Source organism: Lonchura striata, chromosome 11 (assembly GCF_046129695.1).
Source record: "Lonchura striata isolate bLonStr1 chromosome 11, bLonStr1.mat, whole genome shotgun sequence".
Classification (NCBI taxonomy): Eukaryota; Metazoa; Chordata; class Aves; order Passeriformes; family Estrildidae; genus Lonchura; species Lonchura striata.
Genome location: NC_134613.1, coordinates 23,449,752 through 23,467,871, shown reverse-complemented (window position 1 = coordinate 23,467,871; position 18,120 = coordinate 23,449,752). Strand labels below are relative to the sequence as shown.

At 46.1% G+C, this 18,120-nt stretch overlaps 1 protein-coding gene across 1 annotated transcript in view; it reads right to left on the bottom strand.

Moving 5' to 3' along the window:
* PIAS1 (protein inhibitor of activated STAT 1) overlaps positions 1–18,120 on the bottom strand; it is a 56,425-nt gene that overhangs the window by 10,269 nt on the left and 28,036 nt on the right. The window contains exons 3-6 of the mRNA XM_077785954.1: positions 6,612–6,696; positions 5,144–5,191; positions 4,234–4,324; positions 3,646–3,780 (exon numbers count right to left, since the gene is read on the bottom strand). Of these exons, the coding sequence (XP_077642080.1) occupies positions 3,646–3,780; positions 4,234–4,324; positions 5,144–5,191; positions 6,612–6,696 (359 nt within the window). The remainder of the gene's footprint in view (positions 1–3,645; positions 3,781–4,233; positions 4,325–5,143; positions 5,192–6,611; positions 6,697–18,120) is intronic.

The following is an 18,120-nucleotide window of genomic DNA, read 5'->3' as shown; positions in this document are numbered from 1 at the left end:
GGTACACTGCCATGGAATAGTTCTGGGAAAAAATATCAAAATATCAGGGAAAACCCAAAAAACATCAGGGAAAACCCCAAAAACATCAGGGAAAACCCCAAAAACCATCAGGGAAAATCCTGTCTGCAGCACATAACAGTTTGATACAGGATTGCTGGGGAACCATGGAGGAGAGCTGCTTCACCAGGTACACTGCCATGGAATAGTTCTGGGAAAAAAATATCAAAATATCAGGGAAAACCCAAAAAACATCAGGGAAAACCCCAAAAACATCAGGGAAAATCCTGTCTGCAGCATGCAACAGTTTGATATAGGATTGCTGGAGAACCATGGAGGAGAGCTGCTTCACCAGGTACACTGCCATGGAATAGTTCTGGGAAAAAATATCAAAACATCAGGGAAAACACCAAAAACAACCCCAAAACCATCAGGGAAAATCCTGTCTGCAGCACATAACAGTTTGATATAGGATTGCTGGGGAACCATGGAGGAGAGCTGCTTCACCAGGTACACTGCCATGGAATAGTTCTGGGAAAAAATATCAAAACATCAGGGAAAACACCAAAAACAACCCCAAAACCATCAGGGAAAATCCTGTCTGCAGCACATAACAGTTTGATACAGGATTGCTGGGGAACCATGGAGGAGAGCTGCTTCACCAGGTACACTGCCATGGAATAGTTCTGGGAAAAAATATCAAAACATCAGGGAAAACCCCAAAAACAACCCCAAAACCATCAGGGAAAATCCTGTCTGCAGCACATAACAGTTTGATACAGGATTGCTGGAGAACCATGGAGGAGAGCTGCTTCACCAGGTACACTGCCATGGAATAGTTCTGGGAAAAAATATCAAAATATCAGGGAAAACCCAAAAAACATCAGGGAAAACCCCACAAACATCAGGGAAAACCCCAAAAATATCCAAGAAAACCCTGTCTGCAGCATGTAACTGTTGTTATGGGATTGCTGGGCACCACGGAGGAGAGCTACTTCAATTTTATGTTGATAATATTCAGTACTACACTTGTGCCAGTACACTGAATTTCATATTGATAATATTCAGCACTGCACATGTCTCAGGATATTTAGTTTCATGTGGATAATATTTAGCACTGCACATGTCTCAGGATATTTAGTTTTATATGGCTAATATTCAGCACTGCACGTGTGTCAGGATATTTAATTTTACATGGATCATGTTCAGCACTGCATTGGTGTCAGTGCATTTAAGGAAAGCTGTCAGGTCAAATATGATCTGATTTATTTATTTATTTATTTATTTTAATAAAAGCCTATTTTGTTTTCAAAATAGGAAAATGAGCAGCAATGCCTCTTCACAAGATGCATATCTGGAAGCATCTTTTTCTTCTCCTCCTGCACTCAATTGTCTCTGAAATGTGAATTTCATCACCAAAGCAGCTCAGAGGCAGAACCCAACTCTGGCAAGTGCCACAGCTCAGGTGAACCTTCCCTCATGGAATGAATTCTTCCTGCCATGGACTTCAAATTCCTGGGATTTCTGATGCTCTCATTTTTCTTATCATCTCCAAAAAAATCAGGTTATAAATGTCTTTCTGATAATCTGACTCAGCAGCAACGCCTCTCAACCCCCAGAATGGAAAGGACCAGTTCTCACATTAGGGTACATCTATTATTTTTTGATTTGAACATCGGCTAAACCTGGAGCTGCATTCCTACAATTTAAATAGAAAAATAAAAGTCTTCCCTCAGCAACTGCCACATGTTTCCACTTTAAAAAAATCCATGTAATTGTGACAGCCCCCATCCTTTATTTAGGATCTGAAGGCAGGATCTCGGTGATATATCTCACCACAAAATCACACCAATTGGAGCAGCATCAGAAACACCACATTTTAAATATTTCATTCTCACAGTGAACGCTTCTCACGTCGTTAAAAACCACTACTGCCTTAACTTGTTTGTTTAATGCCTCAATTAGGAGAGGAGTTAGAAAAATGCTAATTAACGTTGTGAAATTATTTACAGACAGCTTGAATCTACAAAGGCAGGAACTTGCCCCAGGCATCTTGTACAGAAGAAACAGATTGTGCAAAACCCTGGGTGAGGGCTCCAGCAAAGGTAGGGAGCACAGCTGGGACAAGAACTGCCTCTTGAGGGATGGGGGGAAAAGGAACTCAGATTTTGTGCTACACAGGCACAGCCAAAAAGAAAATAATCCTTCACATTTCATTGTCGAAGTCTGAAAAAATCAAATTAAGAAAGGTTGTGTCTTAATATCTATTTAGGAAGGGTTGTGTCTGAAAGAATGTGTTGAGGAAGGGTTGTTTTTATATAGAATTCCAGGATGGTTTGGGTTGGAAAGGATCTTAAATGATCCCATTCCACCCCTGCCATGGGCAGGGACACTTTCCCCATCCCAGGCTGCTCCAACCCTGTCCTACAATTCTGGATAAAATGCTTATTTATGCCAGAAGTTACCCAAAATGCTCTTTATAAACAATTAAATCTGTGAAATTATGAGAACCAGGTTTCACAGATTAATCTGCTCTGAGGGATTCACACCTCAGGACTTAGGGACAAGAAGTGCCTCAGGTTTGAGTCAGTCCCTTGGGAACTGGGGCACTTCTTGTCCCTAAATCCTGCAGTGTGAATCCCTCAGAGCAGCACCTGGCACCTGCACTTCAGCACGCAAAGCCAAGCAGGCTGATTTGGAACTGCTTCTTTCTGATACCTGCAGCTCTCATTAGGTAACAGAGGATTATTTTTTGGACCAGAATGACTCAGCCATCCTTGATGCATCATCTGAATGGGGATTTGTTTTCTGCTCCACAAGAAATCCACCACGAAATCCCACCCTGGTGTTTCAGAGCTGCCCATTGTCCCTGACTGGAGTGTAAGCATTTTTCCACGCCGGGCTTTGCACGCTGACAAATTCTTGGCCAAAGTTTCACCTCAGGACAATTCTGGGCACTTCTAAAAACAGGCTGGGGGCAGTGGCAGCAGCACACGGTGCCTCTGGAATGCCCACCCAGCAGCTTTGGTGCCAGCACTGAAAGCAGCTCAGTAATTCATGGCTGGTTGAGCAAAGTCACTTTTTGCAGCACGTTCCAGATTTCATCAGCCCGCTGGAGCATCAGCGATTTTCTGACACCGGGTGTAACACAAAAATGATCAAAACGTGAGGTTTTAAATGGGAAGGATGAGGAGAGCAGCTAGGAGAAATGTAAAAAAGGCCAATGGAATCAGGTGTGCTGTGTCCACACTCACAGGGTCGATGGTGCCCGCTCCTTGCCAGCCCAAGCCAAGCTTTGGCAAGTCCCTGCAGTCAGGAAAAGCTTCAAAGCCTGAAGCTCGGCCAAATCAACAAACAAAAGCTTAGAGGATGCCTTGGTCTCTTGAGCTGAGCCCTCCCTGAGTGACAAAGATGAGGAGGGAGAGATCCCACCCTGAAGGTGAGGGGGGATTTGAGGGAGCACGGAATTCCAGCTGAACCAGGGCATCTGAAATTGGAATTCCAGCTGAACCAGGGCATCTGAAATTGGAATTCCAGCTGAACAAGAGCATCCAGAATTGGAATTCCAGCTGAACCAGTGCATCCCCAGCAGGATGTTCTGCCCAGGATCATCCCCAAAGCAGCCAGGAGGGACCCCAGGGCACTCACTCTGCCAATCTCTGCAGTCCAGGACACCACGATGGTGTTGGGGACCGTGGTGGACAAACGGACGAGTGAGGTAATGTTGATTGGTCGGCTGGGGCGCTTTGGTTCCACACCGTTTTTGGTTGGTGGTAGGTAGCCCTAAAAAACAAAAATTCAGCTCTCAGAAGAAAGAATCCCACAGGGCTTTTGCCTCCTAACACACACAGATTGAGCTCTGTGTTTAATTCCAAGAGAGAGGGATCAGACAGTAAAATATTGAGCATTTTAGAAGCTCTTTTTCCTGATGGAAATCCAAAATCCTCTCCTGTCTCAGCAAAACTAAACAAAAAAAAACCCAGACTTTGGACCAGAGTTTCTAAAATTCAGTCATTTTTTCTCTGTTCATGTTAATATTATTAAATATATGATCTTGAAAAGGAGTTTTTAACTTCCATATGAACTTGTGGCTCTACTGGCTAGAACAAATTATCTGATATTTTCTATTCATTCCAATGTTCCAGAATGTGGAAACAAAGATTGGGATAAATTTTCAGGCAGGGTAATTCCTAATAATGCATCCCAAAATGAGCATTAAAAGGAGATTTTACTTACTGGAAGGCTGCATGGTTTCCCATTGACTTTCACACACAGATTGGGTGGGAAGTGATCTTCTTGTGGACAACTGGTTTCTGATAAACAAAACCTAAAAGCAAAGAGCTGCCATCATCTTTCACTTTTAAAGCGATTTCAAGATCATCTCTTCCTAGAAAGAATTGTTTCTCCACTGAGCCATGAAATCATGACAGATCTTGCTAAACACAGCCCTCAAACGATGTCACTAAGCAGGAAAACCCCCCAAAATTACAGTGCAGCCTGGAGGTTCCTCCTCAGATTCCTTGAATTCCTCAGCCTGACTCATTCCACCCCGATTTCTCCTCTGCCTCTCCTCCAGCCTGACCTCTCCACACAAGACCAAGGTGCCACAAATGACATTTCCCCCACGCCAGCTGCACTTCCAGGCAGTTTCTGCTGTTGGATTTCTTTGTTTCCCAGTCCCCAGAGGTGTTTTTGCTGCTGATCTCCAGCAGGACAATGAGAATTCCAAGGAGCAGCCAAACCCCTCAGCCCCCCTGGATTCCTTCCAGGACCTGCCCATGCAGAATCCAAGAGGGGCTGGCTGCTTTCCCTCCTCACTCCCTTGGTCCATCCCACCCCACCAGGCTGAGACAAAGGATTTAATCCATATTTGATGGATTAAAAATCCTCAAATTCACCAGGCTGGTGATTCCTAAAGTGCCTAAAGAAGGAGATCTTGGGATGTCCATGGAATCCATCCCTGCTAAGAAAAAATCCCACTCATGGATTTTTCCAGCCCCGGGCCATGGAATGATCAAGGTGGAGTTACTGGAAGGATTCCCTGACAAGAAAATCAACCAGGATGAGGAAAATCAGCTCTTTTCCATCCAGGAATTCCCAACCTGGCTGATAAATCCTAAAAACCAACAGGCAACAAAATCCCTACCTTAGCTGGACCTGTACTGTGAAGTCACATTTGGTCCCAGAAATATCCCTGGAAACAAGAGGAAAAAACAGATTAAAATATCCTGCTTTTGACAAAATTCCTCAGTATTGCAATACAGATTCCCCAGGAGTTTGCTGGAAGTTCAATTAATGGAAAACACTTCATTTTGACACAAAGAATTGGAAAATTCCCAATTTCAGGTATGTATGATGTACAGCAGACTTTGCTGCTCCTGCTCAGACCACCACTCTAAAGAGAGGTTAAAAAGAAGAGATTTTAATTTTTGAGGCAAATAAATAAATTTGTGTCTGACCTCTATTTTTGTGGGGGCTTTTGTTTGATGTTTTTTTGTTGTTTTTTCTGGGGGAGGGTTATTTGATTTTGTTTGTTTGCGGGGTTTGTTTGCTTTTTTTCGTGGGGGTTTTTGGTTTGATTTTTTGTTTGTTTGTTTTTTGTTTTGAGGGGGGTGTGGTTTCCTGGGGTCATTTATGTGGGTCTTTTGGATTTTTTAGTGATATTATATATATAATATAGGTAATTACAGGTATTTTATATATAATACAGGTATATTAGAAAGAAAATTCTGATGGGTGCCCACAAAGTCACAACTTTGTAATGAATTAACAGAGAAACTGATGGCAAGGAAAAGCTGCAGGAAGAAGAATTCTGGATTTGCAGGGAGCTCAACCCCAGAGAAACCCATCCAAAACTCACTGGTGGGGTCGAATTCTCTCCTCCCCACACAAGGAGACACACAAATCCCCCAGAGGAGTTTCCCCTGCTGTTCCCAAGCAGGGCTATGGGAAGCTGGGTGGATTTGGGGTGAGTTATTGTCAGAATCTGGGGTGTTGATGATTCCGAGATTGTAAAAGTCTCTGTCTGTCAGCCCCGCTGCCAAAGAAGAAATCATAATTCCTCTGTGCTGGTTCCCAGGCTGTTTATTCTGTTTATCTCTCACATGTTCTGCTGCCCTGCCCAGCTCTGTCCTGCAGGGCAGCGTGTGGGGCTCTGCCCTCAGTGGGATGTGACAAACATTAAATACCAGAAACTCCCTGGGCTGCATTTACAAGAACGTGCCAATATCTGTCACCTACGTTGGACAGTGTGTCCCCAGCCTGAACCAACAGAAAAATGCCAACACCACAGTGAGACATGGAGGGCATGAAGGAGGAGAAAAAGGACAAGGCACACCCAATTTCCTCCAGCTTGTCCCCTTTGGACCCCTCATCTAGAATCCTAAAATTTTACTTTTGCACCCGTGCCACACTTAATTATTACTGATATCAAACACTCAGAGCTGGTAATTGATCCTGTAAGATTGAAAACTCTTTTCCATGGGCAGAGATCACAGCCAGTGTCTCTGGGGCTCTGTCCAGGGGGTTCTGAGCCCTGCCAGGGTCCCAGGGCAGCCAGGGGGAATTATTTGGATTTCAGTGCTTTGGCTTTCAGGGCTGCTGAGCCCACTCACATGGAGCTGCTGATCTGCTGCACTTGCTGCGGCGTCAGCGCGAAGGCGAAGCAGGTTTCCCGAAACCTCTGGCTGTTATCTGAGGCTGCAAGAGAGCAGAAACATCAAAAAGCAGCCAGGACAAGCAGGAAATAATTCAATCAAGTCAGAACACACGTTTTTGGAAACTCCAGCAGCATCAGACACGTCTGGCTCTGAAGAGCTTTTGAGGAAGTTGCTGTTGGAAGCGTCCTGTAAATAAAAATACAATGAACAACATTTATATGCCTGTAAAATGTACATTAAAATAGGGATGGAGGTAACAGCAGAGCTGAGGCAAATCAAGGCTTTTATCGCTGTAATTCCACGTCAAATTGCTCTGATATGAAATAAAAATTCATCTGAGGATTCTCAGCAGTCACTTTTTATTTCCCTCCGTGCACCAGATCAGGCTGGGCCTGTCAAAGTTCAGAGAGGGGCTGAGCACATCTCACATTTCACTCGGAGGTTTTATGGACTTCAGTGCACCAAATCTACCCAGAACAAGCCCAGAACTCGTGAGACCTGCAGCTATAAAATCTGATTTTAAAGCCTTCCCACTCTGTGCCACGGCGCTCCAGAACCAAACAGTGCTCAAGAGGAAAATGCTCCTGCTGGAAATTAATGTTAAATATCCCTGAAATCGTGGTTGTAGCCGAAACACAGCCTTTCACAGGGCCACTGCTGCAATGAAAAGGGTTTTTTAAATAATAAATTGAAAGAAAGCATCGTCTCCCAAGATGAGGATTCCACACACTCACCAACACACATGGAATGAAAAGCTGCTTGTAGGTTGCACTTCAATCTCATTATTCTTCATAATTTTGTAAGTTCTGAATAAATTTGTAAGCTCTGAATAAATATGATATAATATAAATATTCTGAATAAATAAATAAATATCATTTTCTGTGTGATAAGTTTCCCATTTTTTGCTTTACTATAATGCATTCCTGACTCATCCCTGAGTGACAGCTGAGTGAGGATTTCAGGGTGAGAATTGAGATTTTGTTCCAAGCAGCGTGTGGTGGGCCGGAACCAACAATAGCAAAGACACCGAGTGTAAATATTACAGCAGGAGCTTCCCAAAATTCCATTTTTTTATCTTTCCTGCATCACACTGCTCCAAAAATCCCTGATTTATCCCATTATTTGCTGTCGTGCATGAGCAGGAATGGGGACATGGAGCTGCTGTTCGGAATCTTTGAGAAAGAATGAAGTTTTATAAATATCTCAGATTTCGAAATGCATTCGTTTCCTCCCTGCTAGCACAACGTCTGCAGGAAGCAGACACAATGTACACAATTAACAATGAAAATCTGCTTCCACGTTGGCTCTTCCATAGAATTTGACACCTATTTTTAGCTATAAATGGCAGGATCACAATTACAAACTCTAATTAACAAAAGCTGAATTAGCGAAGCTCATGCAGAGAAATGAGGGAATTCCAGTTATTGTTTCCTGCTTTTCCATGGGTTTTTCTGCTGGGTTGATTTTTCTCCCAGGTATTATTTGTTTTAGCCTGGAAATTGTCAATTTTGGCTTTGTTAGAAAAGTTCTGGAAGGTTTTTGGGAACCTTTGGTGTGAACTCCAGTACTTCATTAATTAAAAACTGCTGACTGCTTAACTAAAGCCACCTTCATTTAAAGCTCAATTATGCAGAGAAGCTAACCAGCAGCTACCAAAATTCCTTGGATTTCCCAAGGTGGAAAATCCATCTGCCCATCTTTTTTTGCAGCAGCTCCAATTTTGGGAATCCAGCAGGGAAATGGGCAAACGGGAAGAACTGGAATTGTGTGCAGCAGGAAAAATGTGACAAAGTTGGACCAAAGGCTCTGAAATTCCATATTTTTCCCTCTGCTCCTGTGGATAACAGATTTATTTTTACTAAACTGTGATGTGAAAAGTGGGGTTCGAGCTTCCATATTCATGGAATCACTGAGTTATCACAGCTGGAAAAGACCTCAGAGCTCACCAGGTTCAACTCCTGATGAACCACCTTGGCAATGAAATCAAAATCTGATTTTTGAGCCCTTGCAGTGATGGTGATTCCACACTTCCCTGGGAAATCTGCTCTCCCAGGAAAGGAATATTTCCTAATATTTCCTGGTCAGATTACAGAATTTATACATTTATTTGGGAGAAACCGAGGAAGGACACCCCTGAGTGCTGCCACGGGGTCTTTCCCTCCTCCAGCTCTCCTCAGGAGCCTCTGCTAGAACCAAAAACTAAATTCAGAAAGGCCTCTGCCATTTCCTCCTGAGATTTGGGGGTTTTTTGTGTTTTCAGTGTTTTTTGTGCAGCCTCAACAAGGAGACTTGGAGAGGGACCGAGCCAAGGGTTTCAATGGTCAGTGGGTGGGGTTGGGTGGGATTTGGGAAGGAATTCCTCCCTGGTGCGGTGGGGAGGGGCTAGGATGGAATTCCAGAGAAGTTCCCTGGATCCCTGAAATGTCCAAGACAAGGCTTGGAACACCCTGGGATAGTGGAAGGTGTAGGGATGGGATGGAGATGGGCTGGGATGGGATCCCTGGGATGGGATCCACAGGATGGGGATAGGATGGGATCCATGGGATGGGATCCATGGGATGGAGATTGGGATGGGATAGGGATGGGATCCATGGGGTGGGATCCATGGGGTGGGATCCATGGGAAGGGATGGGATCCATGGGAAGGGATGGGATCCATGGGAAGGGATGGGATCCATGGGGTGGGATGGGATCCCTGGGATGGGATCCATGGGGTAGGGATGAGATCCCTGGGATGGGATCCATGGGGTGGGATCCATGGGATGGGATCCATGGAGTGAAATCCATGGGGTGAGATGGGATCCCTGGGATGGGATGGGATCCACGGAAAGGAATGGGATCCCTGGGAGGGGATGGGATGGGATCCACGGGAAGGGATGGGATCCCTGGGATGGGATAGGATCCCTGGGATGGGATACCTGCGATGGGATAGGATCTAGGGGAAGGGATTAGATCCCTGGGGTGGGATGGGATCCACGGGAAGGGATGAGATCCATGGGATGGAGATGGAATGGGATGGGATCCATGGGATGGGATGGGATGGGATGGGATCCATGGCATGGGATGGGATGGGATGCATAGGATGGAATCCATGGGATGGGATCCACGGGAAGGGATGGGATCCCTGGGATGGGAGGGGATCCCTGGGATGGGATCCCCGGGATCTCAGCTCCCTGCCAACCCCACCCCAAAGTATTTCCGAGCTCCCGAGAGCCGGAGCAGAGCGGGCGCAGGGAGGGGCCGAGGAAGCTCAGCTGAGCTCTGCCCAGGCTCCTCAGGACACAGCTCTGCCCCTGGCAGCTGAGAAAGGGACAAAATCCGATTTTTCTTTGTGGTTTTCTCCAATCTTCTGCCTTCTCACCTCCTGATGCCCCCACGTGTCCCTGCAGATCTGCTTACCCTACAGACCACGCGTGAAGATCCAGCAAACCACAGCAAAGAGAGCTCTTCCCTAAAAACCAAACTCTGCCATCATCTCCGCCTCCAGCTCCTCTCTTCCCAAAGATCTGAGACCCTGCAAGGCAGGAACACTGGGAATTTGGAATTTCAGAGGGCAGAAAAGATGACAGATTTCTGTTAATTCATCTGGTGTATCTGCCCTGCTTAAAACACCAAACAGATCCTGGCAAGTCAAGCACATATAATTTACTTTTAGAAGTTCAGGAAGATGATTAAAACCAGAAAAATATTAAATTTTAGACAATAAAATCATTCTGATGGCTACAAACGCAAGCGTGCCCTGCAAACAATGATTATTATTTAACAAAAGAAAGGTAAAAATAGATCTGCAATTGAAAACCAAGAGGATGGAAATAGAATTTATAATCCAATAAAGCTGGAATCAGGCCAGAATAACAGAGTTAATATGGACATTCTTCAGAAAGATGCCAGGAATGTTTCTGGGGGGTTGGGTTTGTTGTTTCTTTTCCAAAACTATGGTTTATTAAATATTAAAACATTTTCTTTTGCACTGTGAACGCAACAGAGCTTGGAAGAGTCAAAACTACTAAAAAGCCACAGAGTTTCTTCTCCCAAACTTTTCTTTTCCTAATTTCATCACCACCATTTCCAGGCTTACCTCACTCCAGGAATGATCCACGATTAACTGAGGGACAAAATTATGCCTTGCTGGTTGTGGATTTTCTTAAAACACTTCACTGAGGTAAAAAGTTTTCCAAATTTGAGGGAAAACTGTTTTAATATATGGTATTCGCATGGCCAAAGCACTTAAAATTGTATAGGAATGGAAGTAAATAACTCTAACTCTAACTCTAACTCTAACTCTAACTCTAACTCTAAATATAAATATAAATATAAATATAAATATAAATATAAATATAAATATAAATATAAATATACTATGTGTATCCACAGATCACCTGTTTAATAAATAAAAATGATACAGAAAAGCCATTTTCTACTAATTCTGCTCTTTATTTTGGAAAACCCCTCCAGCACCAGTGTGAAAAAAAGAGCCCAGCTTGAGTGGCTGCATTTTCTACAGCTCTAAAAATATTCTGTTCCACCTCACCAGTACCCAGGGTTAAAAATAGCCACACAATCTTTCTGCAGTAAAATACCTCTTGCTGTCTTGAGAAAAAAAACACTCTCTGAATTTCCACTCAGGCACCTTCAAACCCTTCGGGAATTTTTTGGGATCACGGAGTTGAGGTTTTGGCGCTTCCTAAACCCCAATAAACTGAGGCTCACCTTCCCATCAGCATCACCAATGCTTAAATACGAAGGGAATGTATTAAAGAAAGGCTTGGACTAAAATTAAACTTGTGTAAAGTACACAAGAATTATCGAGGATATCACAAAATGGGCCCTTTCCCAACGATTCCCAATAATTGTGTTTATCTCCAAAGGCAAAAAGAGCTGTAAGGAAGAGGATGAGGAGCAGAGGAAATTTTTGCTGTAAGAAAGACAAGAGATGCCCAATTGGTAATTCACTAATGGCCTGGATTAGCTAAATTTGTCCAAATTTTAACCAGAAATGTGGCAAAGCTGCCTGGGCCTTCCTCAGGAGGGGCAGCTCTGCTCCCTTGGCCAGGGACAGGAGGGTTTGGGATTTGGGGTGGGAATCAGGACAAGTTCCTCCCCAGAGGGTGGCGGGGAATGGGACATTCCCAAGAATTCCGGGAATATTTGGGTAATGCTCTCAGGGATGCACGGGGGGGACTGGGCTGGAGAATCCTCCCCAGCTCAGGGCATTCCCCAGTTCTTGTTTTCCCTCCCCACACAGGTGAGGTGCCTCATTTTGCTTTTCCTTTAAACATCAAAATTATTGATTTATATCCGCTCCTCTATCAAACACTGCTGCAAACTTCATCCCCACTCCCCAGACGGACCAAAAACCGTGCACAGCAAACACCTGAGCTTTGAAAATGTGAGAATTCTGAGAGGTTGGACTGCAAAGCCTGCTGCAGGGCAGGGAATCCAGGGAATCCAGGGGGATCCAGTGCCCAGGGATCCCTTCCCTGCTCTGGGAGCAGCAGCCGAGGCTGTGCTGGAGCTGTGGAGCTGCACAGTCCTGGGGGTTTGAGGGAGGAAAATGCTGAGAGCATCCACCTTGATGGGGGAGCTCATCTTGATGCTCTGGGAAGGCTGAGCTGGAGCAGAGGCTGGGCAGAGTCACAGAACAAAGCAGGGATTTATTCAAGGATCTCCTCCATGGATCCACCTTGGGCAGCACCAGAGCCCAGCCAGGGCTGCCCCAGGAGGAACCAAAACGGTCCCAAAACGGTCCCAAAATGGTCCCAAAATGCACGAGCGCTCCCGGGGGCTCTCCCTGGGATCAGCTCTGCTCCATTGGCACCTTGGAGTTCATTGTCCCATTCCAGCTTCAGCCCAGGCAGTCCCATCCTTGTTTTTCTCTCTCCAGCCCACAGTGTTTGTGCTCCTGGGCTGAGATTTGGATCATTGTCCTTGGTGCCCAGCTGGAGCAGGAATTGTTTTGTCTCTGCTCTGTGCACAGAGCTCAGCATCCCCTGATGTGGAGCCCAGACCCACATTCTAAAGCAGCACAAAATGTGAAAAATAGAAAATCTAAATCTGAGGGATCCATCTCAGGATGCACCGTGAGGTGTTTAAACCCACCCCAAATTCTGGAGTTCTCTGGTTTATTTACACACCAGCACTTCCTGCCTCTCACCACAACCCCTGAGCCCCAGGCTCGGTCACCTCCTGCAGCCAGCAGCACTTGCAGCCCACACCCACCATTCCCTGCATTTCCTGCTGCATTAAATGCAGCTGGAGCCAGCAGCACGGGGCTGGGAGCAGATCCCCTCTCAGTCATCACTAAATCCATCCCAGCCCACGCCAAAGCAGGGCTCTGCACCCCAAAATCCAGCACCTGACATCCCTCTTTGTAGTTTTCTCTAATCTTGAGATTTGGGGTTTTTTTTTGTGTTTTCACTGTTTTTTGTGCAGTTGATGCTGCAGCCTCAAAGAGGAGACTTGGAAAGGGACTGAGTCAAGGGTTTAAATGGCCAGGGGGTGGGGTTGGGTGGGATTTGGGAAGGAATTCCATGCCCTACACAAGCTCAGGGATTCAGGAGATGTGGGCTCCAGAGCCAAGAGAAATCCCAAATTCCCACTGCTTTCAGTCCCACCCTGGCCATTCTGCTTCATTCCATGAGCACAGTGGATGCTGCCTCCTTGACCTTTCCAAACGCTTCAAAGCCACTTGAGGGGAAGCATTTTGGTGAGCACCCAAATCCTTCTTCCCCTGATGAGCCCTTCTGCCATCCCACAGGTGCCCACAAACACCCTGAGAGGGGGGAAGTGCCAGGGCCACGCTCTGCACCTTGGAGCAGGTGAAAAACTGAAGCCTGGCTCTGGTCAGCTGCTGCATTCATCCCTTTAAACCAATTTTAGATCCTGTCCAACTCACAGTTAATCCTCAGGAGGAACAGGCAGAGCCACCCTGGGGCTGGGAAAGGAAGGGAGTAAAGAGATGTGAAGGAGCTCACTTGAAATTGTGCCTAAAGATATACATGAAAATAGCCTGGAAATACTCCAAGGGCTACAATTAATCCATAAATATTACGGATTTTAGAACTCTTTCTGATATGTTGTATAAACAGAACACAGAGGGGATCAGCTGGAAATGATGTGCAATTGGACAGACATTTATGTGGTTATTCTTTAAATCATTCCTGAAGACCTGCAGGAAGATCAGGGGACACTTCCATGGCCAAACTCTTCACCCTCCCAACCACCTCTGTGGATGGATCCCAGCTCTCCTCTCCTGCATCCCTGGATCTCTCCTGAGCCAGCATTTTTCCAGAGGGAAGGAACATCACAGGATCCTCCTCACTCAAATTCAGCCCTTGATTCCTTCAGACACCTGAATTACACCCCACAGCTCCAGTGCTGCTTTCAAGGGCTTTGATATTTTGACTTTTACTCCTAAAAGCACCAAGTCAGCCACTTCAAAGGAGCAGCACAGAGGCAGCACTGCCCCGTCCCTGGCTCTGGAAAAGTTTTCCTCTCAAGGAGAAAAGCTTTTTCCTCAGAGATGGGATTGTTGGGCCTGGGAGATGGCATTTGTCCCTTGTTTGTCCTAACTCAGGATATTTTATATTCTCTGGAAGCCAAGTGGCTTCTTGCTGTGTCTGGAAACGTCCGTGTCTTCTCAGGGCCTGGAACCTCGGGACATCCATGGCCTGACAGCACCTGGAACCTTGGGACATCCATCTCCTGGAATCCTGGGACATCCATGGCCTGTCAGGACCTGGAACCTTGGGACATCCATGGCCTGGAATCCTGGGACATCCATGTCCTGTCAGGACCTGGAATTCTGGGATATCCATGTCCTGTCAGGACCTGGAACCTTGGGACATCCATGGCCTCCCAGGGCTTGGAATCTTGGAGCATCCATGTCCTGGAATCTCAGGACATCCATGGCCTGAAAGGACCTGGAACCTTTGGACATCTGTGTCCTGTCAGGACCTGGAATCTCAGTATATCCATGTCCTGGAATCTTGCTCACAAATATCCTGACAGGGCCTGGAATCTTTATCAGGGATTGGAATCTTGTTCATCCATGGCCTGGAACCTCAGGACATCCATGGCCTGTCAGGACCTGGAATCCTGGGACATCCGTGGCCTGGAATCCTGGGATATCCATGGCCTGGAACTCTGGGACACCCATGTCCTGTCAGGACCTGGAAACTTGGGACATCCATGGCCTGGAATTTTGGGACATCCATGGCCTGGAATCTTGGGACACCCATGTCCTGGAATCTCAGGACATCCATGGCCTGGAACCTTGGGACATCCATGGCCTGGAACCTCAGTGACCTCAGCTCCAAGCATGAGGAGATTCAGCAATGAGCTGAAGAAAACCTGAATAAATCAGGTTTTTTAGGAGTTACCCAGTTGCTCAAAGCCCTCTCAAAAGAAACTCTTGCCTGTGGAAAGCTCAAGTGAGGCCCAGCACATGGAAATGCAAATAAAGAGCCCCAAATGTGCTGTAATTCCAGCTCAGCCCCAGCACTGAGCCAATATTTCACCCCGTTCTTGCACAATTAAAAGCTGCAGGGCCGGAAGTCAGAGAACTCAAAGCTGAGTTGAGAATTTAGTGTTTTGTTGAACTTCCTCCCACAAAGTACATTTCAAAAAAATAATAAACACAGAAGACAGTAAAAGCGTGACTTTCATATAAACCATAATAGCAATTGCACAGAGCACGAGATCAGCTCGCTGATAGAGAAAAAGGAGAAATTCTTGCCAAGCAAAACTTTGGTGGTTTGCAGCCCAGCCTTCTCGTGCACTGAATTGTTTAATTGTTTAATGGCTGTACCTTGAACTGCAGGCACCCTCAAGATTTTAGGCAGCTCAGCTGCAAGATCTGGCTCCGAGTCTGAGGCACCAGGATTGCTCACAGCCACAGGAAAATCCATGGGAAGTGCGAGGCAGGGTGGGAATCAACCCCCGAGGGGGAAATCCTGCTGCTCACAGAAATCCTGGCAGTGGAGCACAGAAATGAAGGAATTAAAGTGAGCCCTCCATCAAGAGAGCCTCGCTGGAAGCTCTGATGGAGCTGGAATTCTGCTGCCTCTGAGGGATAACGACTGATCTGTGCCTCTTTCCTTCCAGGAGGCTGCAGGTAAAAAAAAATAAATAAATAAAAAATCTCATTTCTCTGGCTCAGATCCAACTTCCAGCGCTGTGTTTGTATCACTGAGAGCTGAAGCACAGCAAATAAACTGCAGGAGGATGATCCTGGTGCCATTTGGACCGGTTTTACACAGGAGGAGAGCTCACAGCCTCTTTAATCCTTTCAATTGGGGAAAAAAAAAAAAAAAAAACCAGCTTCATTTCCCTTACAGGTAAGTAAAGACCCCTAAGCCAGTTAAAATGTTTTTTGGAACAACTACACAGCTCCCAGCAATTAGGAATGACATTTGCTGTAACAAGAGGCGTTTTTAAGATGCTGTTTAACTATCTCATGTCCCTTCCACAATAATCTGGCAAATTCAGGGCCTTGCTCCTCACAGTAAACACATTTCAGCACACAACAGAGATCTTATCTGTGTGTTAGGAGTTACTTTTAGAAAATGTGCTTCAAAAACAACCAATTAGCAACGCCTGTGCTCCGGGGGCTGGAAATGGGGGAATTAAGTGAGAGTTGCAGCTTCACTTGACAAACAACCTCAATTCTCCTCTTTGGACGCTGTCAGGAAAACAAGAGGGGCACAGGAATAAGGGCATCCCTCAGAGCCAGAGCGCACAGTTTTCCTCCAAAGATTAAAAAAACAACTTATTAAACAATTCAGCTCACTGAAAATGGTGGTTAAGAGAGCTGCAAGCAGACATTTGGAGCACGAGGAGCTTTCCTGGCTGGGTGGGACACAAACCCATCCCATCCCCATGTTCTGCTCTTGGCAGAGGGCGACCAATAAATGTGGATCAAATTCAGCAGCTCCGCTGCAGAGGAACAAATGGCTCTTTGTCTCAGCCCAGCAAGGGCCAAGGAGCACTGGACAGGGCCTGGGCTGCTGACAAGGTGATCATCAAAGGCTGGACGCTGATCTTGGAGGGCTTTTCCAGCCTCAGGGATTCTGGGATTCAGCCAGCTGTGCTCCAGAGGTGCAGGGATGCAGAAATCCCTGCATCCCATCAATGCAGCCCAGCACATCCCTCTGAATCCCAGGCTGGAGCTGCATTCAAATAGAAGAATTTCTATTTCCTCCTTTTGTTCCTGTTTTATTCCTTTTTTTTTTTCCCTACAAATAAGAGCAGATTTCACGTCCTTATCTGTTCCTCGCATTAGCTGTGTGCTACCCACCCACACGAAATATTTGGGTACAGAATGCCTGCTCAAGTGCCCTGCTGGGCAACTCCCTGCCCTGAGGCTGGCTCAAATTATTGCTTCTTCATCCAAACATGCTGCTCAAAAGGGACAGAAAACTGGAGCAAACCTCCCCCAGCTGTGCCACCTGCACTTGGGAACAACCAGGGGCAATCCCAGCACCCAGGGGTGCGCTCTGCCCTCTGTCACGTCATTTCAGGAGGGTGTGAAATTCGAATTATACGAATTCTCTCTCACACACACATTTTCTTTCCCTTCTGTTTCAAGCAGGCAGGGAATGATTCCAAACCCCACATCGGGTCATCAGTTCATCCTTGTGGGGGAGGGACGCAGAGTCAATTCAAAAGTCCTTCATCCCTATCCCATGAGTAATCTGATGGGAAAAAGCAGGCAGGAGATGCTGAAGCACTGGCTAAATTCCAGGTTCTGAGTGGCTGCAGCAATCTCTGCCAGTGGAAAACAAACCAGGGAACCCACACACGGGACACTGGAGGGAACCCACACTGCTGGCAGCACGGAGAAGGATGACCAGACCATCTGGGGGAAACGTTCTACAAATTATTTCAGATTTTGGAGTCAAAGTATCAGTAAATGCACAAATGCAGAAAATGAATCTGAGTGTGAACAGGCTGGGATGAATTCCCACAGGAGCTGTGGCTGCTCCTGGAGTGGCCAAGGCCAGGGATAGTGGAAGGTGTGGGGATGGGCTTTGAGGTTCCTCCCAACTCAAACCATTCCAGAATTTTATGATGGATACTGAAGCTCTTCCCCCAAACTCTCAACTGCTTCAGACAAACAGAATTCCCACACAAAAACAAGCCCCAAATATTCCTGAAGTTACCAGAAAGGCCAGGGATTGCTTCCAAAGGCATCTCCTTGGAACTGAAAATGGAAAACTTCCATTTTCTCCCCCTGACACTCCACACAGGGGAGAAACATCCAGCAGGGAGAGAGTGATGATGATCCCTGATTTGGGGTGCCCTGTCCCACTCAGAGCTGCCAGCAAAGGGCTCTTCCCACATCCTGAATAAATAAACAAATGCACACCACCACTCCTGCCCTGGAATGTCTTGTGGGAATTAAACCTCACCCTGCAGGATTCCTGCTGTGAAAGTGCTGAGGCACATCCTGAGCACCTCATTA